Consider the following 25678-nt stretch of genomic DNA (forward strand, 5'->3'; position numbering starts at 1 on the left):
GGGAGGCAACCACCCACTCCATCCCCACCCTTCTTTTCAGTATATCTTTTGTGGATTGTTAAAACATTGAGTTTGGATTGAAATGCATTTATAATGCAAACCTCCAGAGGATGTGTATTTATGAGAAAAGTCCCCTCCCGCTGCTGTCATCACCCCCCAACCCCCCCCACGGGCAATCTTGGCCGTCTTCTATGTGTCCCCTGGAGATATTTTTGTACAATCAAATACATATGTAAATTCTTCCACCTCCCTTTTTATTTTCACAAAAATATTGCATATATTATACACACTGTTCTATACTTTGCTTTTTTCTTTTAAAATTGAGGCGTAATTTATATGGAGCTAAGTACACAAATGCTTAACATATGTGTACACCCACGTATACCACCCATACGAAGATTCAGAACGTCCCCACCCCAGAAGTTCTCTTTGGCTCTTCTTAGTCCATAGTGCTACCTTCCAGAGATGCTATTCCCTTCTGTCATCATAGATTAGATTTCCCTGTACTTGAACTTCAAATAAATGGAGTCATGTAGCGTTGTACCTTCCTTTTTTCACTGACAGTGTAATTTAGTGATCATGCCCCGTTTGCATAAAAAGAGCTTCCTTACTTTATTTTCCGACTGTTTGGTGCTCAGTTGTGTGCATGGACCATACTTTATACAGTCAGTCACCTGTACACCTATACAAACAACATAGCTTGTTTCTAGTCTCTTCTGCCACAAACATGCTGCAGTGAGTACCCTGTCAGTGCATCATTTGACACCCGCGGGAGTGTCTGTTGGATGGATTCCTGGGACTGGAAGTGCTCCATGGGTGCACTTGTAATTTTGATTGCTTTTGCCAGTTTGTCTGCCAGAGAGCTGGCATCAGTGACCAGATCAGCTTTGGCAATGAAGACTTTGTGGCCGAGAAATCTGAAGGCCTGAGGAAAGCAGGGGTCCTGGATGTCCCTGCCCTCCACTTGAGAGGGCGCCCGGGTGTCTGGGGTGGAACCAGTTTTTCTGGTTTCCCTGTGGCTTGGTGGGGATGCGTCTCCATCCTGGCCCCTCTGAGCATTTTCACATGTCCACCCTACAGGTTCTCCACCAAGTCCTGGCTGTCGCAGGTCTGCCACGTGTGCCAGAAGAGCATGATGTTTGGAGTGAAGTGCAAGCATTGCAGGTAATAAGCGGGGTGGGGCAGAGGTGGGAGAGGGGGCACCAGCTCCATACTTTCAGTTCAGTAAGTCTTGCCACTTGGTTCTTGGCCTCAGGTCAAATCACAGTTCAAAGGAACTCGTTTGAGAGTTCCAAAATCTATGTGTAATCTCAGCACATCAGGGAGTGATCAGCCCTCTCTAGGAAGAATAAGGAAGCATCAGGCAAAGCATTGTTAGAAGAAGGGACTGTTTGAGGTGGGCTTTGAAAGATGAATAGAAGTTTACCAGGTGGACTAAGGAGGTAACACAATTCCGGGTCAAGAAAGCACCTTGTATAAAGGCAGAGAGGAATGGCAGGACTTTTTGGGAAACTGTAAGGAGTTTCTGAAGTTTAAGGTTAGCACATAAGGAATCGGGAAATGGGGCCAGGGAATAGTAAATACGGAGAAGTGGCTTGTGGTGTTTAGAGAAGAAAATGAAGGAAGAATGTAGATTCTATATAAATTCAATCCTTTTCCTACTGTTGAGGTTTCTGGTGAGACAGAAGGGCAAGGATAGTGAAGAGTGGGGTGAGCAGAGTCTGTTCCCTGCTATCGAGCTACTCCCACTTAACAGGATGGACCTGAAGCCTGTTGCCAGTCCACTTTGTCCTTGCATTGCTGTGTGACCCGAAGCAAGGTGCTTGCCCTTTCTGGGCCTCATTTTTGGCTTCCAGGTCTCTCTGTGCAATCAGGATTACTCTCAAAATCAGAGCTAGAGTGTGTAGTAAAAGCATTTGGGCTCCCGCCAGACTGTAGGTGATAGGTCTCATGTGCGTCTATTGGATAAATTGTGGTTAGGAGAGAACCACAGGAAAACGCGAAGGAGATGTCAGACCTTTCTCACCAGTCTAGGTGTTTGGTGGCTCCTGGCCATTTGGCTTTAAATCAGGGGCCTCCAACTCCTATTCAAGTAATGCCTTTCATGCGGAGAGCACAGGATAACCTCTGAACCCCAAGCTCTGCTGTAGTTGCAGTGTGAAGTTGGAGGACCCCAACTGTCAGCCCATTTGATCGATGAGAACCCTGAGGAGGGTTCAGCAGGCAGAACCAAACCAAGAATCCCAATCCAGCTCTTTCCATTGCCTTGGCTCTGATCCTCAGACAACGTGGCCTATGCAGGAAGGTAGCAGGAGAGGCCTCCCTGGGATCCTTGGAAATGGAAATATTTCCTTCTAATTCATCTCTTTCAAGTTCAGATTTGTCTCAAGCTTTCTGAACGTGGGTAGAGGGTCTCCTTTTCTTTAGAAAAGATGACCTGCTGCTGCTGCTAAGTTGCTTCAGTCGTGTCCGATTCTGTGTGACCCCATAGACGGCAGCCCACCAGGCTCCCCTGTCCCTGGGATTCTCCAGGCAAGAACACTGGAGTGGGTTGCCATTTCCTTCTCCAATGCATGAAAGTGAAAAGTGAAAGTGAAGTTGCTCAGTCATGTCCGACTCTTAGCGACCCCATGGACTGCAGCCCACCAGGCTCCTCTGTCCATGGGATTCTCCAGGCAAGAGTACTGGAGTGGGGTGCCCTACAGGACGTTAAAATAGGTGAAATTAGACTTGTTTGCACCTTGATGGGTGGCATGGGGTGGGATGTAGGTGAGAGATACAAGAGGAAGGGGAACATTGGTTGATTCAGGTTGATTCATGTTCATGTATAGCAGAAACCAATGCAACATTGTAAAGCAATGATCCTCCAATTAAAAATAAATTAAAAAAAAAAAAACTGCTTTGCTGTGAAGATGAGGCAGATGACAGCGGGGACATGGCCGTGCTCAATGGATACCAGCTGCTAGTACTATTAACACGAGATGCTCTCCACTCTAAAGCTAATGTTTGTTGAGACATTAGTGGGAATTGAGGCAGTCAGGGTTGAGTGTTGTACAGAACTGCCAGGCAGTGCTTCCGAGCCCGTGTGTGTGTCCTGGGGCCCATGTGTCCCCTCTGTGCACTGACCCTGCCTTCTCCACCAGGTTGAAGTGTCATAACAAGTGTACAAAAGAAGCCCCTGCCTGTAGAATATCCTTCCTCCCACGTGAGTGTCCTGCCCTTCTCCCCTCTATCTTTGGGATTTGGGGTGCATCTTTCTTGATCCTGTTCGCTGCTGATGGTTACAACCCTCCCCTCAACCCCCGCCGCTATCTTTTTAAACAGTACCCAAGCTTCGGAGGACAGAATCCGTGCCCTCGGACATCAACAATCCGGTGGACAGAGCCGCTGAACCCCATTTCGGAACGCTCCCCAAAGCACTGACAAAGAAGGTACCATGTCAGGAGAACCCTCGTCCAGGGTCCCTTTCTGTGACACATGCCCAGGGTGGCCGTCCAGAAGGAAGTGTGATGCTGCAACCCGGTTGCATGGCCGGAGGGCAGCCTGTGGGGATCCCATGTTTAGCCACTGCGTAGGTTTCACATTTGTGTGCAAATCATAGTTATGTGGCAGTACTCACCCCCCGCGGTTTTTAATTAATTGTTTTTTGGCTGCAGCGGGTCTGCATTGCAATGCGAAGACTATCTCAAGTTGCCGCGAGCCCGGGCCACTCTGAGGTTGTAGAGCGTGCTCAGGCTTCTCGTTGTGGGGCTTCTCTTGTTTCGGAGCAGGGGCTCTAGCACTCGCGGGCTTCAGTTGTCGTAGCGCCCTCCCGTATTTTGAGCCACTGTTTCCTGAGTACTTCAGCGTCAGGAATGGAACTTTCTCCATTGATAACTCATCTGATCCCCACAGTGGAAATAAAAGTCACATGCTGATGGCACCGCCCCTTTTTTTTTTTGGCTACACTGTGACTTGTGGGATCTCCGTTCCCCAACCGGGGATCGAACCTGTGCCCTCGACAGTGAAAGTACAGAGTCCTAACCACTGGACCACCAGGGATTTTGTATCACTTCCATTTTAGAGATGAAGAAACTGCCTGCGAGGTTCCCTGTGGGTGAGAGGCAGGCCCGGAGCGCGTGGGTGCTGTGGAGGGCAGGGCTGTGGGGTCATGCTCCAGCCGGGCCCCTGATGCCTGCCTTGGCAGCGAGGAAATGTGTCTATTGAACGCTGAGCGAATGAGCGACCCCGTGAGGCAGCAGCTGATGCCCCGCTTATGTAGACAACATACTGTGTGGCTGAGAAGCGTGGGCCAATTCGTCCAGGGTCACACAGGCGCTGACTCTGGGCTGGGGTTCAGCCTGCCTCAAACAAACCCCCTGCCCTTGCTGGCCTGGCCTGATCGGGATGGGGGATCTGGGACGTGGTGTGTGAGGGGGCAGAGTTGGGGCGCAGGGGTGCAGCCCCCTCCCCCTTTAGCTTGGCAGCAGACGGTGTTGGCTGTCACTGGACAGTGAGACCCACTGCGTGGCTTTGATGGTTTCCAGAATCCCCCCTGCATCCCAGAGCTTTGAGGGCCTGCCAGAGAAACCGGTTCAGCTTAGCTTTTAACCCAGGTTAGCCCCAACTTTTTTTGAACAGAACTGCCTGCCCCACCGGCTGAGGAACTGGCATTTGGTCTAGGAGACACTGGTCAGGCCCATGATCCCCCAGGCATGGACTCGGTTCCCCCTGGGACCCTCCCTCAGGGGTCCTCTGGCCTTGCTAGGGTCCACACCACTGATGGCCTGGCTGGCAGATCCACCTGCTGAGTGGCGGGAGCACTTATTAGGCACCCACTGTGTGTGCGCCCAGTCACTCAGTCATGTCTGACCATTTGCAAACCCCATGGAGTGTAGCTCACCAGTCTCCTCTGTCCATGGGATTTTCCAAGCAAGAATCCTGGAGTGGGTTGCCGTTTCCTCCTCCAGGGGATCTTCCTGACCCAGGGATTGAACTGTATCTCCTACACTGGCAGGCAGATTCTTTTACCACTGAGTCATCTGGAAGCCCCACCCACTGTGAACCACCCACTAAAATAAATACTTGTCAGAGGCTGAATTTACTTCATTAAAGGACCCTACTCTGTGGTCAGCCAAGAGCTAGGCCCTGGGTGTGTGACAAGATGTGGCTCTTGCTTTCCTGGGACTCACACAGTGTGGTGGAGACAGTCTTCAGAAAACCACCCCTGCAGCTGGCAAATTGTAGTTCAGGTGCCCTGATGGAAAGTTCCAGGGCCCTGGTAGGATAAAAGGGGGGTGGGGGGAGCCTGGCTCCCACCAGGGCTGGGGGAGGACTTCTGGGAGGAAAGGATGTTTGAGCTGAAATCAGAAAGACGAGAGGAGCCCTCCAGGGGTCAGGTGTTGAGGTGCAGGTCTCGCTGTGCCGTCCTTCCCTCTAACGTTATACCCATAAATGCCAGGACACCCTGGCTCACCTCCTCCCTTTTAGGTGGGGAGGGGTGGGCGGGCAGGCTGGGCTGGGTGGTCCCTGCCACTCCCCGTGTCTCTGGTCCTGCAGGAGCATCCTCCAGCCATGAACCACCTGGACTCCAGCAGCAACCCATCCTCCACTACATCCTCCACGCCCTCCTCACCCGCGCCCTTCCCAGCGTCGTCCAACCCATCCAGTGCCACCACGCCCCCCAACCCCTCACCTGGCCAGCGGGATGGCAGGTTCAACTTCCCAGGTACCACACCTTGGGGCTTTCTCGGGCCTGAGGGATGGGGTTGCATGTCCCTTCTCTGCTCATCCTGGCTGACTCAAGGCTAAACCGTCTCCACCGCTAAGAGCAGTAGCTGGACACTCAGTGTTTCACCATATTTAAACCTGCTATGATTGTACCCATTTTACAGATGGGGACACTGAGGTTCAGAGGGAGTAAGTGGCTTGCCCCAAGCTGTAAGCAGCAGAGGCGGGCTCAAAGCCAAGTCTGTCTGATGCAAAGCCTGGGTAATCCCCAGGCTGCCCTCCTGTGTGTGGGATGGCTTCTCGGGGGCATTGTTCACTCACTCGGGCCTTCTGGGCTCCTGAGAAGCAGGGCAGGCAGCAATGAGACCTGGGGCAAGCCCAGAAGGCCAGAGCAAAGGAATCCGGGGCTCTGTGGCTTACCTGCTCTGGGTCTGGACGAGCTGCTTAAGGGGGCACTTCTGTTCCCTTTTCTATAAAACAAGGGATCAGGTGAGGCTGGAGTTAGGTTATCCCCACTGTGTGAGTGAGGCCTCAGAGTCCACCCAGGGGTGTGTGCCAGAGCCGAGCCGACCTCTGACCACAGCCCTGGCTACCCTGGGTCTATAGGGACAGGGCTCCTGCCACTCGGCCGGGCCTGGAGTGTCCCACCTCCTCAGGGAGCAGAACAAAGCCCACTGGCCCCCTTCAGGACTGAGCCCCAGTCCTGGCCTCCCAGGCAGCCCCTCGAAACCGGTCTCGGCCCTCAGCGTGTTTTAAGCTCAGGGAAGGAGGGCAGCCCCAGTTCACTCCGGGCCCAGCCAGGCTGGCTGCCAGCTTCACCCTGTGGACTCCAGGCCTGGCCCCACCTGTCACCGGTCCCCAGGGCTCCAGGCCGAGGAGGACAAAGGCATGCCTTTTCTGTGTCAGGGGATCCCTGGCTGGGCAACCTCACTCGCCTCATCTCCCCAGGGTCCCAGGGACTTCTTTTGGGGGGTGGTGGTGAGACTTTTTAGGACTCTTTCTTCTTTTTTGCCTTAACATGCATGTGGCTGGCTATCTCCTGACACTAATGCATCGTTCCAAGCCCGCCCCTCCCTCCTCCGACCCAGCAATGGCCACGTGATTACACTCCTCTGTTCTGCTCTGTCATTGTGATGCTCTGAAACCAGGCCTTTTGCTGAACCTCCTAGTCTGAAAGGAAAGAAAAGGCTTTTTCTGAAAGGAGGGGCCTGTTTGAAAAACAAGAGTCACTGAAAAAGTCCTTTGTGTGACATCAGCCAGAGCTTCTTAGCTTCCCTGATGTCCCGGGCTGGGCCCGCATTGTACCCTGCACGGAGCCCTCTCTCTCTGGTCATGGGCTGGGCTGGGCTGGCAGTTAACGTGGCATGGGACCTCCTCCTAGTCCACCCACTCCATACTGTGAGGGAGCACTTCCGTGTGTATCTGAGGCTAACCTTGGAGAAAGGTTATTTTTTGGATGGTAATATTGAGAGGCAGAAGCCTCGGTACCTCCAGGTGTGAACGTGGGCTGGTGGATTTTCCCTTCTCCTGCACACAGCGTTGTCCAGTGTTCTCAGAATCTTGGGTTTTTCTCCCCATTATATTTTGCCCTCCTGGGCTCACGCACAGTTCACAGAAGGGAAGGGGGCCCAGCAGATGAACGGAATTGGCCAGGGCTCTTCAGCAGGGTGGCTCCCAAGACTGGGTCTCTGAACCCCTGTCCTCCAGTGCAAGACCCCTTACTCCCGGGGGCTCCTGCGGGCACCCACTTTTTCCCAGCTCTTTTCCTCCTTCCTGCATGGAGCGCCCCATCCTGGCCAGGCCCACCTGGGACAGGGCAGGTGGGGCAGGGGTGCCCCAGCCCTATAACCAGCCCCTCTCCCCCAAGCCCCTGCCTCTGTTTCCTCTCCCCATGCTGCATTTGCTATTCTGTGTGTGACTCACCTCCTCTTCTGTTTAAAGCTGCCTACTTCATTCATCATAGACAGCAGTTTATCTTCCCAGGTGAGTCCTTTGCATGGTTCCACTAACTGTCCCTTGCCGTGACCCCCTCTGTCTAGCCCTCTCCCTGAGGACCTGTGTTTCACACCCATCTGCTTTGAGAGCTGACTGTCTGTTGAGGGTGGGTAAGGGGGCAGAGTGAGTAACCTTGAAGCTGGCCCTTCACAGGGGCAGTGCATTACCGCGAGGACCCTTGGCATCCACCCTCCCCCGCCTCTTTGCAGAGACTGTAGGCGACTTGTCCAGGGTCACAGCCAGAAAGTGGCAGAAATCCAGTTTGCAGAATAAGGGGAGAGGACCTTTTGCTGATGCCTTTTGAGCATCTGACAAGTCATCTTCTACATAATGGCAAGGAAACTGCTACCCTTTCTTCAAGAAGGGGATGCCAGTTTGGGAAGGTCTGCAGACTTCATTTATTTGGCGGGTCTCTCGTTCCAGAGCCTTGCCGCACAGCGCCATCTGCTGGCCGTTGTTGGAAATGCCTGCCGTGCAGAAAGCTGAAAGAAAACTTTTAATTTAATTAATTTCCTTCCACAGAAATTGTTTTGCACATCTACTATGTGCCGGCCTTTGCATGTGACCATATTCCTGCCCCTAAGGAATTTATACTCTTTAGTACTTATTTCTCTAATTGGAGGTGACAAGCAATAGTATAAGTAATCTGTGACTTTAATTCTGAGTTTAGTCATATGAAGGTTCTGTGTGTTTTTGATGAAAACTGTAGTTAATTGTTTTTCCCTGGATTAAACAGGCCTGTCTTGAAGTCATGGTATTTTGGTAATTGCAGGCCTTTCTATTCCCCATCCCAGCTCCATTAGGGGAGTGACTAAGAGCATTTGTTAGCTCCTATAGGTGGTTTCTCAGGCTGTGCAGGCTGGTTGGGGGTAGGGCCAGGCTCCCTGAGCTGCCTCTGTGGTTTCACACCCATTTTTTTCTGTGGCTCCCCTCCAAGAGCCTGCCTGGTTACTGCTCTAGGGTGGCATACAGGGGAGTACCCTTGAAAGCTTTGGGAGAACGTGGCTTTTTTTCTAGTAGGGTCCATCTTGCTCTGAAGATGTCAGGGGGGAGAGGAAGGAAATATAGTTCCATTAAAACAGATACGGACACATTTGGAGCAGAATACAAATTACACTCTTAATGTTTAAGGACAAGTGTGAAGCTTCAGAGGCATTTTGCCGCCCCCCAACCTGAGGTGCTGTTTCTCCCCAGACTCCCATCTACCCTGTGTCACCCTATCTCTGTGCGTGTGTTTTTCTTCTGTGGAAACATTTGAGCAGTGTTGGGTGGGTAGAAACATCAGACTGCCTTTGACGGTCTGCAGACGCAAGGTAGTGGTGTCTGGGGGAGCCTTGGCAGACTTCCGGGTTTAGGATTCCCCAGAAATTGCACACAGGATGTTGGGTACATGTGTGCATTTCTCTGATAAGAAGGTCCACGGCCTCTATCAGACTCTCCCAAGCCTGTGAGGTTCAAGAAATGTTGAGAGGGCTTCCCCAGGCGGTAAAGAATCTGCCTGCCAATGCAGGAGATGCTGGTTTGATCCCTGGGTCGATAAGATCCTCTGGAGGAGGAAATAGCAATCCACTTCACTATTCTTGCCTGGGAAATCCCATGGACAGAAGAGCTGGTGGGCTGCAGTGCATGAGGTCGCAAAGAGTTAGACACGACTGAACACGCAGGCAGAGATGTTGAGAAAGCTTCAGGAATAGCCTTGCGGAGAGCGCAGAGGGAGGTGAGGGAGATTTGCTGGCTGATGGGAATTCTCTTTGTTCCAGCAGACAGGGAGAGGCCCTGATTAGCTCCAACCACCGCCACCTCCAATCTCTTCTTTTGCTGCAAAAGGGGGTGAGGGGCCCACCCAGCCCTGAGGCAGCCAGCCTCTCTGAGCACGTTGAGAAGGGACCAGAGAGAACAGAAAGCAGCCAGCAGCAGGAGCAGCCATGGGGAGGGGGGAGAGTTGGCCTGTGCCACATTGGCTCCACCCTGGGGTGACCATCTGTCCAGTATTCCCCGGATGGGGGGCTTTTGGTGCTGAAACTGGGAAAGCCACCGACTCAGGCGTCAGTGCCAACTTCTTGATCCCAGGGTCCCTGATGCGTGGACTGTGCATTTCTGTCTCCGCAGAGTGCTGCTCCACCAGCCACCAAAGCTGGAAGCTGAGGTGATGGGGCCTCTGGCTCCCATCCGAAGTGCCCGGCATCCGTGCCAGGCACCCGGTGTCGCTAACGAGCCACCTGTGAGTCTGGCTTTTGGCCTCTTCTGGCCCAAGGGTCTTGCCACAGTCAAGGGTTGTTGCAGCCAGCAGCCCCTGCCTCAGAGGCGAGGAGGAGGGTCCAGCCCACAGGTCCAGTCAATAGGGGCCCAGTTGCTTTTACCACTTGCTTGTAGGGGGCCTCAGGGCGATGGTGGCAACTGAGAAGTCTCAGCTTCCACCCCGCCTGGAGTCCCTGCCCAGGGCAGAGCCGTGTGGGAAAACCAAGTGCCGCGGAGGCTGCGTCTGCGCTCTGATTTAGGGAAAGCACATGGAAGTGGCCCTGAGAGCCCGCGTGCGACCCATGCAGGGGCCGCTGGGGAAGCACCTCTGCCCTGTGTCTCTGGGGGTAGTGGGAACGGGTCTCATGCCTCGTATTTTTTTTCCGTTTCCTCCAGACATTTCGGCATTTCCACAGGCAGCGCCGTTCACCGATGGAGCGGACAGTTCCCGGTAGGCGCTTTTTCTTCCTTGGGGACTTGTTAAAGCTGGACCCACATCCCTGACCACCTCCTTCATCTACCTTTATTAATACTGTTTTTAACATTTTATTTTATATTGGAGTATGGACGATGAACAGTGTTGTGATAGTTTCAGGTGGACAGCGATGGGACTCAGCCATACATATTGCGTTTATCCATTCTCCGCGCCCCAAACTCCCCTCCCATCCAGGCTGCCACATAACCCTGAGCAGAGTTCCCTGAGCTCTATAGCAGGACCATGTTCTACCTCCACATTTAAATCTCTGACCCTCTAATTTCAGACCTTACCATGGACTTGGGCAGCCAGATGGAGCACTCCTTGGGCTAATTCTCCCTGTGATCCAGTTAACTCAGCCACAGGGTTTTATTTGCCTCCTATCACCGCAGTCAGCGTGGGGTGGGGCTGCCTGTGCAATGGAGCTGTCTAGAGACCCAGGAGGGCTGGGCGAAGGCGCCCAGCCTTAGAGAAACCTAATAATTCAGCTCCTGTTCATGATGCTCCTTGGGCGTCAAGGAGCCCTTTCTCGGTCAGGCCACGCCGAGCACCTAACTCACCTTGTTTGGTCGAGTTCTCGGCCAGGTGTAAAGTAGGTGTCATCCTTGACATCCAGATAAGGGGATCAGCTCAGAGAGGTTAAGAAATTGCATTAAGTCACACAGCTAGGGAGTAACGGAAGCAGTCCTGAAGTAGAATTCCAAATCCTGTGCCCGTGCTCGGAACCCCATACTAGTTGTCAGATTTGAAAGGTCCCTGATGGTCACTGTCCACCCTTCAGCCCCCACCACCCTCAAGTTCAGCCTGGGGAAGGCCAAGGCCGGAGAAGGGAAGTGGGGTCTGGCCTTCGGCCTGCTGTGTGTTTCCACAGCATCCAGACCGCCTTCCCCGTGACCAAGTGGGTCAAAGGAAGGGTCCAGGCCTGGCACCCCTTTCTCAGACCTCGCGTGGGGAGTCCCCTGCCCAGCTGGGAGCTGAGTGGCCCAGCCTTGGGGTCTCCTTGACAAACCCTGCTTTACTCTTAGGCTTGACGACCAGCCAAAAGCAGATGTGTTGGAAGATCATGAAGTGGAGGTGAGTGATGGTAACCCGTGAGCCGTAGACGGGGCATCTCTTTCCTCTCTCCCCGGCTCAGTGCGTGGAGGTGTCTGGGAGTGTGTGGGCACCCGGCTCTGGTGGGGGCTATCCCAGGTGCCCACCTGCTGCACCAGACGCGGGCAGTGTGCAAGGCAGCGAGAGCAGTGAGGGGTGCCACGAAGCAAGCTTCCTTTTGCTTTTCTGTTTTTTGAGGCTAAAGTTAGCTCTTTATTCCTGTGGTTTCCACCTCCAGCCGAGAGGCCTGGGCCCCAGCCCAGGAGACTTTCCCTCAGTCTGGGGTGGGGCCAGGCAGTTGGATGTTATCAAATATTCCTGGGTGATTTTGATTGTAGCTGGGGCCAAGGACTGCTGCTTTGACCTTTGAACCAGTGTCACCCGAGCCTGGCAAGTGTGGTGGCTTATGAGCCTCAGCAGACTGATTTCCTCTTGCCCAGAGGAGTCACAGGCTTCCCAGGGGTGCTAGTGGGAAAGACTCCACCTGCCAAAGCAGGAGATGCAAGTGACATGGGTTTGATCCTGGGTCGGGAAGATCCTATGCAGTAGAAAATGCTGGAAAATTCCATGGGCAAAGGAGCCTAGCGGGCCCCAGCCCATGGGGTCCCAAAGAGTCAGACAAGACTGAGCGACTAAGCACAACACAGCACACAGAGGAGAGTCTCAGACTCTGTGTTTAAACAAAAGCCTAGGACTTTCCTGGTTTTCCAGTGGCTAAGACTCTGCACTCCCAATTCAGGGGGCCCAGGGTTGATCTCTGGTCAGGGGACTAGATCCCTCATGCAGCAACCAAGTGCTCATGTTACAACTAAAACTCCTGCATGCTGTAACTAAGAACAGAAAAAAAGATCCCACATGCTGCAACTAAGACCTGGTGCAGGCAAATAAAGTGAATAAATATTTTTTAAAAACTAAAAGCATATCCAGAAAGGGTGTTAGTGTTCTTCCCCAGCGATTAGGTATTGCTCCTAGGAGCAATGTCTTGGAACATTGGCGGGAAGAAGGCCCACGATCCGTAGTTTGTGGATTAGGACCTTAGGACCGTGTGGTGCTGACTGACCCGTCCACTTCGCACATGAGGTCTGCACAGAGCTGTGACTAGAGCCCAGGCCTCCTGACCCCAGACCCCTCTGCTCCCTGACTTGGTGGGGGTCTTGAGGGAGGGAAGTCACCTGGCCCCAGGCCTGCCGCCCCTTCTATTCCGTCCTCCTCTCCTTCCAGGCCGAGGAGCCTGAGGCCGGCAAGTCAGAGGCCGAAGACGATGAGGACGAGGTGGATGACCTGCCGACCTCCCGCCGGCCCTGGCGGGGCCCCATCTCGCGCAAGGCCAGCCAGACCAGCGTGTACCTGCAGGAGTGGGACATCCCCTTCGAGCAGGTGGAGCTGGGCGAGCCCATCGGGCAGGGCCGCTGGGGCCGGGTGCACCGCGGCCGCTGGCACGGCGAGGTGGCCATCCGCCTGCTGGAGATGGACGGCCACAATCAGGACCATCTGAAGCTGTTCAAGAAGGAGGTGATGAACTACCGGCAGACGCGGCACGAGAACGTGGTGCTCTTCATGGGGGCCTGCATGAACCCGCCCCACCTGGCCATCATCACCAGGTAGCCCGGCCCCGCCCCCTCCCCTTTCCCTGGGGGCCTGGTGATTTGCATGCCCCTGAGGGCGTTTTCATGTAGAGACCTACTTCCCTGACTGTCCAGGGGTTAGCACTTCGCCTTCCACTGCAGCAGGTGCGAGTTCGACACCAGATCCCACGTGCCTCAGGGCCAAAAAGACAAAGCCTGTTACACAGAGTGAAGTAAGTCAGAAAGAGAAAACCAGATATTGTCTATTAATGCATATGTATGGGGTCGAGAAAAATGGTCCTGATGAACCTATTTGCAGGGCAGGAGTGGAGACGCATAGAAAACAGACTTGTGGACATAGCGGGGGAAGGAGAGGGTGGGACCAACTGAGAGAGTATCACTGACATATATACACTGCTGCTGCTGCTGCTGAGTCGCTTCAGTCGTGTCCTGCTCTGTGCGACCCCACAGACGGCAGCCCACCAGGCTCCCCCGTCCCTGGGATTCTCCAGGCAAGAACACTGGAGTGGCTTGCCATTTCCTTCTCCAATGCAGGAAAGTGAAAAGTGAAAGTGAAGTCGCTCAGTCGTGTCTGACTCTTAGCGACCCCATGGACTGCAGCCTACCAGGCTCCTCCGCCCATGGGATTTTCCAGGCAAGAGTACTGGAGTAGGGTGCCATCGCCTTCTCCGACATATATACACTGCCATATGTGAAATAGATAGCTAATGGGAAGTTGCTGTACAATACAGGGAGCTCAGCCGGATGCTCTGTGACAACCTAGAGGGAAGAGATGCAGTGGGAGTAGGAGGCAGGCTCAAGAAGGAGGGGACATATGCACACTTACGGCTGATGCACGTTGTTTTATGGCAGAAACCAACACAACATTGTAAAGCAATGACCCTCCAATTAAAAATAAATGTTACAATACTAAAGCAATATTGTAACAAATTCAATAAAGGCTTTAAAAATGGTCCACATTTTTTAAAAAAATCTTAAAAAAAGAAGAAACCCCCAAAATGGAGTCTTAATTTCCCCATCCTATAACCCCACTGACATTAAATAAATAAATTAATGAAAGGATACCTAAAAGAGAGAAAATTCAAATCTTCTGGAAAAGCACAAAGTGAAAACCAGTCTCCTCCCACCCTACCTGGGTGCTGTAAACAAAGATGGGTACTGTAAACAGTTCCTTATCATGCCTTCCATCAAGGAGTTTGTATACACTCATGTTTTTAAGGGCTTCTCCGGTGGCTAGTTGTAGAGTCCAGCTGCCAATGCAGGAGGTGCTCAGCATCCCTCAGACCCCAGCCTCGGTGCTGTCCATCATCCAGCCTTCCGTCTCTCTCTCATCCACCCAGATGAGAGATCCGAGTCTGCTTAAAGGGAATGTGGCACTAGTGGTAAAGATCCTGCCTGCCAATGCAGGAGACACGAGACTCGAGTTCAGTTCCTGGGTCGGGAAGATCCCCTGGAGGAGGAAATGGCAACCCACTCCAGTATTCTTGCCTGGAGAATCCCATGGACAGAGGAGCCTGGTGGACTACAGTTCACAGGGTCGAAAAGAGTCAGATACGACTGAAGCTACTTAGCACATATAGTAGAAGAATAAAAGAACATTAACAGAACATTTAACACAGCTGAGGGGGCTGGAACATGGAAAAGTAACCATCAACCGATACTCCAGACCCTGAGGGTCGTTATCTCATTGGAGACGTTTCCTAAAAACCAGCCCCTACCTCAGATGGCTTAAGGCTTCTCCCTGGAGCAGCAGTAAAGCCACCCATTTTCTCTAGGTCCTTCCTCACTCCAGGTTTTGCTTTAAATATTTATGTATTTATTTGGCAGTGTCTGCTCTTAGTTGCAACTCACGAGATCTTTCATTGTGGTATGCCGGCTTAGTTGCTTCATGGCCTGTGGGATATTACTTCCCCGATCAGGGATCGAACCTGAGTCCCCTGCATTGCAAGGCGGATTCTTAACCACTGAAGTCCCTCACCCCAGGTTTTAGGAGTCAGTACAGGTAGGGACCGGAGAAGGCAATGGCACCCCACTCCAGTACTCTTGCCTGGAAAATCCTATGGATGGAGGAGCCTGGAAGGCTGCAGTCCATGGGGTCGCTGAGGGTCGGACATGACTGAGGGACTTCACTTTCACCTTTCACTTTCATGCATTGGAGAAGGAAATGGCAATCCACTCCAGTGTTCTTGCCTGGAGAATCCCAGGGACGGGGGAACCTGGTGGGCTGCCGTCTGTGGGGTCGCACAGAGTCGGACACGACTGAAGCAACTTAGCAGCAGCAGCAGCACAGGTAGGGACTCCAAGATCCAAGCCCCTTATCTAATATAATCACCCTGACACCGCTGATAGCCACCCCCGCCCCTGCTCCACTGCACATTCAGCCTTGTCATAAGAAAACCCCGTGATCAGAGAACAGCACCATCATGAAAGTCATTATGGAGATCCCAGAGCCCTGATGCTGCCTGGTTACAGCCTGAAAAGGCCAGGTTCTTCCCTGGTTGACTTTGAGTGGTTGAGTTCCTGCCTCGCACCACGAGAGCAGGTGGACTGCTCTGAATGTGGGGCTCAGCTGGTAAAGAATCTGCCCACAATGCGGGAGACCTGGGTTCGATCCCTGGGTTGGGAAGATCCCCTGGAGAAAGGAAAGGCTACCCACTCCAGTATTCTGGCTTGGAGAATCCCATGGACTGTATATCTTAGAGAGTTGGACACAACTGAGCAATCCTTAAACTTAGTGAACTATTTCCTGTTCTATGGTGGGTGGGCTAGAGGTCTCAGGGGACGTGTGTTCTTGCCCCTTCAGGCTGGGCCCCTGCAGCATTGAGCATCAAGGGGACTTTCCTGGTGGTCCAGTGGTTAAGACGCAGCACTTCCATGATGGGGCAGGGTTCAATCTCTGGTCCCCATGTGCCATGAAGTGCAACCAAAATGAAACAAAGAAGGAATGGCCTCAGGTTGGTCAAGAAGGATTCTGGCACCCAGGGTCCAGGGCATGGAGCTGGTGGACACAGCTCTCCCTGGCTCCACAAGGGCTGAGGTCAGGCTGCACGGGCCCCAGATCTCTGCCTGACTCTCCGCTCTTCACAGCTTCTGCAAGGGACGGACGTTGCACTCGTTTGTGAGGGACCCCAAGACATCTCTGGACATCAACAAGACCAGGCAGATCGCCCAGGAGATCATCAAGGTAATGACTCCAGGGCTCCTAGCTGTCTCCCGATCCGTCTGCCGGTGTCAGGCTTGTGGCGGCGGCTGTTCTGTCTCTCCCTTTAGCTTGGGTGCCTCATGGATGGGACCTCCATTTCCTTCCCTCTTTCTTTGTCTTGTCTGCTGGGAACTGAACACACTGGAGAAATGCAGTGGGCTTTAAAGACAGATGGCCTGAGTTTGAATCTTGGTGATACCAGCTATGTGACTTCGGGCAGGTCGATTAGCCTCTCTGAGCCTCGGCCTCCTCCCCTGTAAAATGGGGTTGCCTGCATCACCTCCCTCATTGGATTGGTGCAAAGGTAAACTGCGATAATCCATGGAGAGAGCATTGAGCCCGGGTGAGAATCTGTTAGATTTAAGGTTTGCGGCAGGTGTTCTGCCTTAAAGTTTCTGAATCTAAGTTTCATGTAGACCAGGCCCTCAGGCTCAACTCAGGCAGCCTTTTTTCTTTTGCTTCCATCTTTTCCAAGTAATTAAACAAAAGTGAGAGAAATGCTTATTTGTTTCTTTATTTAGCAGCAGACAGGGTCTGAGAAAAACTCCATCAGGGCTGGATGGGCTTCCTCTTCCTGGTTCTTGTTTTTGCAGAAAAGCTTTCTCTTACCAGCTCCCACCACGTTTTTGTCCCTGTCCTGTCTTCAGTTTTGCTTTTTTCTTTTTTTCTCCCTCCCTCCTTCCATCCATCATGTGTGCACATCATTGGAAAGGAAAAGATGGAAATCTCAGTGACATTTAGGAACACCAAGATTTCTCCATGACATTTCCACATAGCAAAATGAACGCATGGGCTTCCCTGAAGGCTCAGTGGTAAAGAATCCACCTGCCAATGCAGGAAACACAGGTTCAGTCCCTGAATCGGGAACCCCTGGAGAAGGAAATGGCAGCCCACTCCAGTATTCTTGCCTGGGAAATCCCATGGACAGAGGAGCCTGGTGGGCTACAGTCCATGGGATCAAAAAGAGTCACACAGACACACACAAAAAGACAGCTTAGTGACTACACAACCACAAATGATTGCATTAAACTTTTGCAGCCCCCCCAAACCAAAATATCACATGTATGCCTTCATCTGTAGTCTGTCTCATCACAGAGAAGTTGGGGGGGAGCTGCAGTGTTAAACCTAGTCTGTGATATCCCCAAACCTGCTGGGCCCTGCTCCCCCAAACTGTTGTGTCTCCTTATTGTCAGGACACTGGGGGAGTCTGGGTGTTGAGTTTGGCTGAGTTCGGCTGAATGAGTCATCTGGAAGATTCCAGGGTAGAAGTTGCTCACAGGTTTTGGAGCTGCAGAGCCAGAAGCAAGCTCTCTGCTGGCTCATTTATTTTCCCCATCCCCCTTCTTCTGGGAACTTCTAAGCCACTTCCTTTTGTATGCATCTGTGATACTTGGAGGCTCAAAATATAATAATGGGGTCTTGACCTTTGGTTCAGAGAAGGCAATGGCAACCCACTCCAGTACTCTTGCCTGGAAAGTCCCATGGACGGAGGAGTCTGGTAGGCTGCAGTCCATGGGGTCATGAAGAGTCGGACACAACTGAACAACTTCACTTTCACTTTTTACTTTCCTGCATTGGAGAAGGAAATGGCAACCCACTCCAGCGTTCTTGCCTGGAGAATCTCAGAGACGGAGGAGCCTGGTGGGCTGCCATCTATGGGGTAGCACAGAGTCGGACACGACTGAAGTGACTTAGCAGCAGCAGCAGCAGCAGACCTTTGGTTAGAAGGTTTGGGGGGCCACCCCTGAAGTGTTGTGAAATTATAGGAAGGGAGGAGAGTTTGTGTTCCAGACCCGGGCACTTTCTTTCTTGTCTCTGGCTGTTTGAGGCTGTGGCACCTGTTTTATTAACAAGGCTCAGAGAGGTGCAGCCACTTATCCTCGTCACACAGCTGGTCCCTGTTCAACCCAAGGTGTGCTCTTTGGCTCTCTTCGGTCACTGGGGAAGCCTTGTGCCTTGGTTTGGTTTGGGAAGTAGGCAGATATTTTCAGGGGGATCGTCTTGCATTCAGGATGGAATTTTGGGAGAGAGTAAGTCACTCTTTTTGAAACCTGCCCGCTTCCGTGGTGGGATGACAGCTCTCAGTAGGCCTGAGGGAAGTGGCCACAGTGAACCCCGCGCCCTCCCATCTCTTACAGAAGAGCATCTGCCTGCGTACATTCTTCTCTGATGAGCTCCAGGCCCACTTGGTCCAAGCTCTGGGTTTGGCTGAGTTCTGTCTGCTTCTGCCTCGCAGCTCGTTCCTTCTCTTACCTCAATGGGACTTGTTGACCTCTCCCCTCCTCACCCCGAGATACCTTTGAAGGCAGGGAGATTTTTCACATGTGAAGCACCCCTTGATGCGGGAGGTAGGGAGGTGGGTTTGCATGTGCCTCTTTCTGACCTGGCAAGGATGCCCACTTCAATCGTGGCATCGTGTACCCCCTCCCTGTTCCCAAGCACATCAGGGTGCCCGGGAGTCCTCGGTTTGGCCTGGGATGAGAGCATGCCTGCATCAGGTCACCCACGTTCCTGGCCAGTCAGCGTTCGGTGCAAATAGGGCATTGGTTAGAAATCACCCAGCCCTGACCTGGCACTTGGCAGATAAGGAAACTGAGGCTCAGAAGTCAAGTCCAAGGCCACACAGTGAATTCGAATCATCTGACCCAGATTTCAGTCCTAGTCCAGGACTTCTACGGCAGCACTGGCAGTGGGGCCGCCTGAGCTCGGGGACTCCCCCTGCGGGAATTCCACTCTGTTCCCCACTCCCAGCCCAAGCCTTGGCTCAGCCTGAGAGGTGAGGCTAGCTGTGCAAAGCCTGATGAGACCTTAAATCCTTGGGTCTTTTATGACTCAACAGAGAGGGTAAAGACGCCCTGGAGGTCCAGTGGTTAAGACTCCATGCTTCCAGTGCAGAGGGCACGGGTTTGATCCCTCATTGGGGAAGATCCCACATGCCTCACAATATGGCCAAAATATTAAAAAAGAAATCAAACAAAACACGGAGGGTAGCATCACAGTGAACCTTCATACACTTCCTGACCACCCCTCCCCCAGAGCCCCCCATCCCCACTTTCTGCGCTTCTTCTGAGTATAAGGTGGGTGTGGGGCAGCAGCGCTGACCGGAACCAGATCTCAGCTGTGCTGCCTAACCGCTGCATGACCCGGGCAAGGGACTGCCTGTCCCTGAGGCTGGGTTTCCTCCTCTGTGAAGAAGAGACAGCACTGCATAGGGCTGTGAAGGTTAAATGAGGGGACTGGGGTAAGGCATCTGGCTCAGGGCCTGGCCCAGGGTAGAAGCTAAGGCCATCATCGTCCGTTTTCCCTCCGCCCCTGACGTGAGGCTCTCTGTCTTCCAGGGCATGGGGTACCTCCACGCCAAGGGCATTGTGCACAAAGATCTCAAATCCAAGAATGTCTTCTACGACAACGGCAAAGTGGTCATCACAGACTTCGGGCTGTTCGGGATCTCGGGCGTCGTACGAGAAGGACGGTCAGTTGGCCTTGGGCGTCCAGAGAGACTGGGGCAGTGCTGGTGGGCCCGAGGCCTGGGCACTCTCGCTGTCAGTGGCCAAGGGCCAGCCTTCCCTATAGGAAAGGCCAGGCCTGCTCTGCTCCTGCTCTTGTGGTTCCAGTTCAGAATCAGATTTGGGTGACCTTGAGGTCCCTCGTAGTGCTTAATTCTCAGGCTGACCGCTGAGGAGGCTGGGTCCCCTCACTCCCATTTTCCCAGCGTCAGGTTCTAGTTCTACGAATCCTGAAGGAGAAGGGCCACTCCCCCAGCCTCAGGACCCCAGGAGGGAGAGCCAGCCCCAGGCCAGGTTGTGAGCTCCACAGGCAGTTCCCGTCTCCTGCACGGAGATTCCCTCTGCTCTCCCAGGGTAGAGAATCAGCGCCCTCGGGAGCAGCTCCCGGCCAATACAGTCCTTGGCCTGCTTTTCTAGAAGAACCTGCTTATCACTCCTCTGTAACATTCCCCCACTTGCCTTGGCAAGTGCCCCATTGGCGTGCTGCTTTTCTGGGCCGTGCAAGGGGTTGCAAAGAGTCAGACACGACTGAGCAACTGAGCACACGCCCATGGTGGCATGCCAGCCCTGGGGCAGACATGTGCCCTGCAGGCCTCGCTGCTGCCCACTAAAGGCCCTGTCCTTGCCCTGGCTTCTGGCCTCCAGGCGTGAGAACCAGCTGAAGCTGTCACATGACTGGCTGTGCTACCTGGCCCCCGAGATCGTGCGGGAGATGACCCCCGGGAAGGACGAGGACCAGCTGCCCTTCTCCAAAGCTGCCGACGTCTATGCATTCGGGTGAGGAGGTGCCTGGTGTCCCTCTTCCTGGGGCCTCTGAGGCCAATTGTGGCTGAAACAGAGGATCCTGCTGGCTACTGGGGGGCAGGGGGATGTGCTTTGAGGCTGGTTCAGCTGCTTCTTTGGGCCAGTGACTGTGCCCTTGACCTTCTGTTTTCCCCACCTGTAAAATGGGACGAATAGAGCTCCTCCCTGGTAGAGCAGTTTCATGAGGACCGATTAGGTAATTGTATAAAATACTTAAGGGGCTTCCCAGGTGGTGCTAGTGGAAAAGAACCTGTCTGCCAATGGAGGAAACCCAATGAGATGTGAGTTTGATCCCTGGGTCAGGAAGATCCCCTGGAGGAGGAAATGCCAACCCATCCCAGTATCCTTGCCTGGAGAATCCCTATGGACAGAGGAGCCTGTCAGACTACAGTCCACGGGGTCGCAAAGAGTCAGACACAGCCAAAGCGACTGAGCACACACGCATAAAATGCTTAACTCTGGGTGTGCTTCTCACCTGTTGCTCCCCAAGGACAGTCTCCAGAGCTAACCAAGAGCTGTCCTCCTGGGAGAAGGGGGCAGCTTCCATCTGTGCCCTGAGAAGAGCTGGCCTGCTGATGGACAGACACACAGAAATGTAGAAATAAAACACGAGCCAGATGCATAACACCTTCTCTGAGCCACATTAAAAAAGAAACCGGTGAAATCAGTTTCAATAGGTATTTAACTCAGTATGGCCAAAATATCATTTCAGCATGTGATCAAAATAAGAAATTCAGGAGATATTTTATGCCACAGAGCTTTCAAAAGTGTGGTGTGTTTTACACCTCAGTTCCTCTCCCCACATTTGAGTTACTCAGTATCCTCACGTGCCCTCCACCCCATCCCTGTGTTGGTCAGGGTGGGTCTAATGGAGACGGTCCCGTGCAGATAAGTCGAGAAAAGCTAGGGGACTTGGAGGGTCAGAGTGAGGGCCCCATGCCATCATCTCTTGGGCGATCCTTTGCTCATGGGTGGGCTCTTCCTGCCCTGACCTGTCACTGTCATTTCCTGAGCACCTTCGTGTGCCAGACCCAGGGCTGGGCATTCCTATCACTCCTCAGAGGACCTTGGCCATGGGTACCCACCCCACTGAGGTTGAATGGTTGTACCAGGACCTCTGCCCAGAGCCGGTGGTGTCTCAGACTTCTCACCACATGGGAGCACAGGGCCCCTGGTGGACTCAGGGTGGTCCCAGAAGTCTGGCGGGTGACGAAGGTGGGCCGAGGGTCCCGGGTCCTCAGGCTGGGCTCCAGGCATCATGGCAGCAGGCGCCACCCCACCCCCCCACCCCCACCCCACGCCCTGCTAGTGTGAGCTGAGCGGAGCCATTCAGGAGCTCACGCCATGTGGATGGGTGGTCTCCACAGGACTGTTTGGTATGAGCTGCAAGCCAGAGACTGGCCCTTCAAGAACCAAGCTGCAGAGGCCCTGATCTGGCAGATTGGAAGTGGAGAGGGCATGAAGCGAGTCCTGGCCTCCATCAGCCTGGGGAAGGAAGTCACTGTGAGTAGCTGCCCTGCGCTGGAGAGGGTGGTGGGGCTAGAGGGCCAGTGCCCGGCTGCCCTTCCTTCACCCACCTGAGAAGTGGAACCACTGCATGTCAGGCTGGCCTCCATGCTGCTGGCTAGGAGGCCTGTGAGCTTCCCAGGTGGTGGGTAGTAAAGAATCCGCCTGCCAATGCATGAGACGCAGGAGATATGGGTTTGATCTCTAGGTTGGGAAGATCCCCTGGAGTAGGAAATGGCAACCCAGTCAAGTATTCTTACCTGGAAAATCCCATGGACAGAGGAGCCTGGCGGGCTACAGTCCATGGGGTCGCAAACAATCTGACATGACTGAGTACAAACACACACATATACACACACATGAAGCCTGTATCCTCCACTACCCCACTGTTAACCTTTAAAAAACAATTATCTTTAAAAAAAAGGAAATAAAGCTCTTGGTTTTGTTAAATTATGAGAAAGATAATAAAGCCTGTATGTTACTTACTAGAAAGATAATAACAAATTTCACTCCCTAAAGTACAAACAGTGGGGTTGTGGTAGTATCAGATCTTTCTCCTCCACGTCTTTCTCGAGTGTTCGAGAACTAGTCAAAATTTCCCCAGCAAATTCGTTTTCAAGAGGCCAAATCATCATAGGTTTGCTCCCCTCGCGTGACTGATGGTTTCTCTGCATCGCAGTGTGTAAATTCACCCCGCCTGGCACCGTGATATGTGCAGGAGTCCAGGGGCGGTGTTTTCAGTGTTAGCCATGCGCTCATGAGTCAGGTGGGCCTGGAGCAGACAGATGCCAGTGGGGTGTTGATAAGGAGCTCCAGGGGGTTCCTGGGCAGCACGGCAGTGGAGGCCTCTGGGGGGACCACCTGGTGCTCGTCCAGGTAAAGTGCCACCTAGGCTGTGAGTCTCGCTGGGTCCCCACCTGCCTGGTCATGTGTGCAGGCCTCTCTTCTACAGGAAGTTCTCCTGAATTGAAAGGCCAATGGGGATGCAGTGTGGATGATTGGATCCAGAGAGTAGGCCGCAGGAGAAGGGCTTTGCCATCACTTGGGGTGGTCAAGACAGCTGTTCTGCCGACTCCTCTGCCCTACGCCCAGTCGGTCTTGTCACTCCAGCCTCCATTCCTGCAATGCCCAGGCTCCCACCTCTGTTGCAGCCCCGCCCTGTACACCTTCTGAATATCTTGTGTCTCACCTGTCAACATGCTGCCTTCTGCTTTCCATTCTAAACGTCTGTGATCTCTTTCTTCTGACCTGTCTTTTGGCTTTGTGACTGTTATTCCAGGGAGGTCAAGGAAGGAAGAAGGAGAGGCAGGCCCATGCTTTTCATTTTAACTGGAAGCCTTAGAGTACTTCTGAAATTAAGTTATTTCTTGGCTGTATTCCAGCCATGGCTGGTCACCTCAGTGTCGGCAGGAGGGTCGGGGGACCATCAGCTTGGGGGGTGCTGGTGCCCGGGAGCATCAAAGGGACCCTGGGCAGAGGGCCTCTGCTGCGCCCCTCTTGCTCCCTGCCAGCTCTCATGCCTTCTCGTGGCGTCTCGCCTTGCAGGAGATCCTGTCTGCCTGCTGGGCCTTCGACCTGCAGGAGCGGCCCAGCTTCCCCCTGCTGATGGACATGCTGGAGAAGCTGCCCAAGCTGAACCGGCGGCTCTCGCACCCTGGGCACTTCTGGAAGTCTGCTGAGTAAGTACCCCTTGGAGCCAGACCTGCAGCCAGGTGTCTTGGGGATGGGGCACCATCTGCTCTGTCTGCCTGAGACTTCTACCTAGGGAACCCCTAGAGCTGGTTAGCCAGAGGGGACTCATTCCCTTGCCCAAGGGGTACTGGGATTCTGTTCACCACATTTTAAAAAACTTTTTATTTTATGTTAGAGTACAGCCAGTTAACAATGCTGTGGTAGCTTCAGGTGCCCAGCAGAGCGACTCAGCCATGCATATACTGTATCCATTCTCCCCCCAAACTCCCCTCCCATCCAGGCTGCCACATAACATTGAGCTGAATTCCCTGTGCTATACAGTAGGTCCTTATCAGTTATCCATTTTAAATATAGCAGTGCATACATGTCCATCCCAAACTCCCTAAATCCCCCTCCACCATCCTTCCCCCGGCAACCATAAGTTCATTCTCTAAGTCTGCTGTTCATCACATTTATTTTGGAGACTTTTCCACAGGCTGGTGTCTCCCGTCCTCCTCTGTGAAAACCTCCATATCACTGTTAGCAGCTCAGTGCTAAAGCTGGGCCCAGGCTAAGGCCCTAACAAGAAGTTTCTGCCTGGGAAAGGGCAAAACAGAGCTTCACCAAAACCAGCAGAGCGGCTGTTGCTTAAAATGGCAGTCTCCTGACAGAGCTTTCAGCCCCCTGAGCAGCCACCTGTTACTGGGGCTGCATCTCTGGGGTTTAAGTGCCACTTAGACACTGGAGGCCCACCCTCCTTCTGTGTAATCCTGATCCTCGGCAGCCTCAGTGCCAGGGTGGTCTCCCCTCCTCTCTTCTGAGTTCTGCCTCCTTTCCCTTTTTCTTTGTCTCTCTGGCTCTCTCTGCCAGATCCCTCATAAACAGACGCCTGCCCTGCCTCTGCGAGAATCTTTGTTCCGGAATCCTTGTTCCGGCCTCAGCTCCACAGCTGGACAAAGTGGAGGGGTGGGCAGACATAGCCTAAACATGGGAAATAGTTCAGCTTTGCAGGCCGAGAGGGAAACTCGAGTGACAGCTCTTGTCAGTGGGGTTTGTGGGGCACCCAGCAGTGTGCAAAGCAGTGCCACAACTGCATACAGTCTGTGTCATAGCAACTCAGCTCTGCTGTTTGGTGTGGGGGCAGTCACAGGCCTGTAAGCTCACGGGCTGACTGCTTCTAGTAAAACATTACTTATGAATGCTGAAACTTGAATTTCCTATTATTTTAGGCCATGAAATAGTCTTCTTTTGATTCCCTCCCCGCCAGCAATTTAGAAAGGTGAAAAAAAAAAAGACATTCTTGGTTTGTGGATTATACAGAAACAAGTGGCAGGTCACATGTGGCTGGACTCTTGGGCAAGATTCATGGCTTTGAACTTTCTTTTAAGGTGAAAGGCACTTTCTAGAAGTGAAATCTGCCACAGCCCCAGAACATGAAGATAGAACAGATACAGTGGGGCTTCTCTGTCTCTTTTTAAAATATTTATTTGGCTGCAGTGGCATCACTGACTCCATGGACATGAGTTTGAGCAAACTCTGGGAGATGGTGAAGGACAGGGAAGCCTGGTGTGTCATAAAGTGTCGGACACAGCTATGCTGCTGAACAACAGTGTGTCTTAGCCGCACCATGTGAGATCTGGTTCCCTGACCAGGGGTCAAACCCAGACCCCCTTCGCTGGGAGCTGGGTGTCCTAGCCACCGGACCACCAGGGAAGTCCCAAGTGGTGCCTCTCTTGATGGGAGTTGGAGGGAGGGCAAGAGCATAGCCCCCGGAAAAGCTGTACCCAGATCTCACACCTCCCCACGTGTGTGGTGGTGTCGGTACCTCCTTCTTCCAGAATGAGCTACATATGGTCTCTGTCACACTTTTTTTTGTTGTTTGTTTGTTTTGTAT

The 25678-nt window shown here is 53.0% G+C and overlaps 1 protein-coding gene across 5 annotated transcripts in view; it reads left to right on the forward strand.

Moving 5' to 3' along the window:
- KSR1 (kinase suppressor of ras 1) overlaps positions 1-25678 on the forward strand; it is a 162305-nt gene that overhangs the window by 130218 nt on the left and 6409 nt on the right. For 3 of the 5 annotated variants that reach the window (XM_010815796.4, XM_010815798.4, XM_059878430.1), the window contains 13 exons: positions 1081-1164; positions 3144-3205; positions 3325-3431; positions 5539-5707; positions 7651-7692; positions 10339-10393; positions 11443-11491; positions 12731-13110; positions 16183-16279; positions 19636-19769; positions 20449-20580; positions 21975-22110; positions 23659-23792. In XM_010815796.4, coding sequence (XP_010814098.1) covers positions 1081-1164; positions 3144-3205; positions 3325-3431; positions 5539-5707; positions 7651-7692; positions 10339-10393; positions 11443-11491; positions 12731-13110; positions 16183-16279; positions 19636-19769; positions 20449-20580; positions 21975-22110; positions 23659-23792 — 1581 coding nt within the window. The remainder of the gene's footprint in view (positions 1-1080; positions 1165-3143; positions 3206-3324; positions 3432-5538; positions 5708-7650; positions 7693-10338; positions 10394-11442; positions 11492-12730; positions 13111-16182; positions 16280-19635; positions 19770-20448; positions 20581-21974; positions 22111-23658; positions 23793-25678) is intronic. The other 2 variants (XM_024980660.2, XM_059878431.1) reach the window with 1 other exon arrangement.

The sequence above is a fragment of the Bos taurus genome, chromosome 19, assembly GCF_002263795.3.
Source record: "Bos taurus isolate L1 Dominette 01449 registration number 42190680 breed Hereford chromosome 19, ARS-UCD2.0, whole genome shotgun sequence".
NCBI classification, from domain to species: Eukaryota; Metazoa; Chordata; class Mammalia; order Artiodactyla; family Bovidae; genus Bos; species Bos taurus.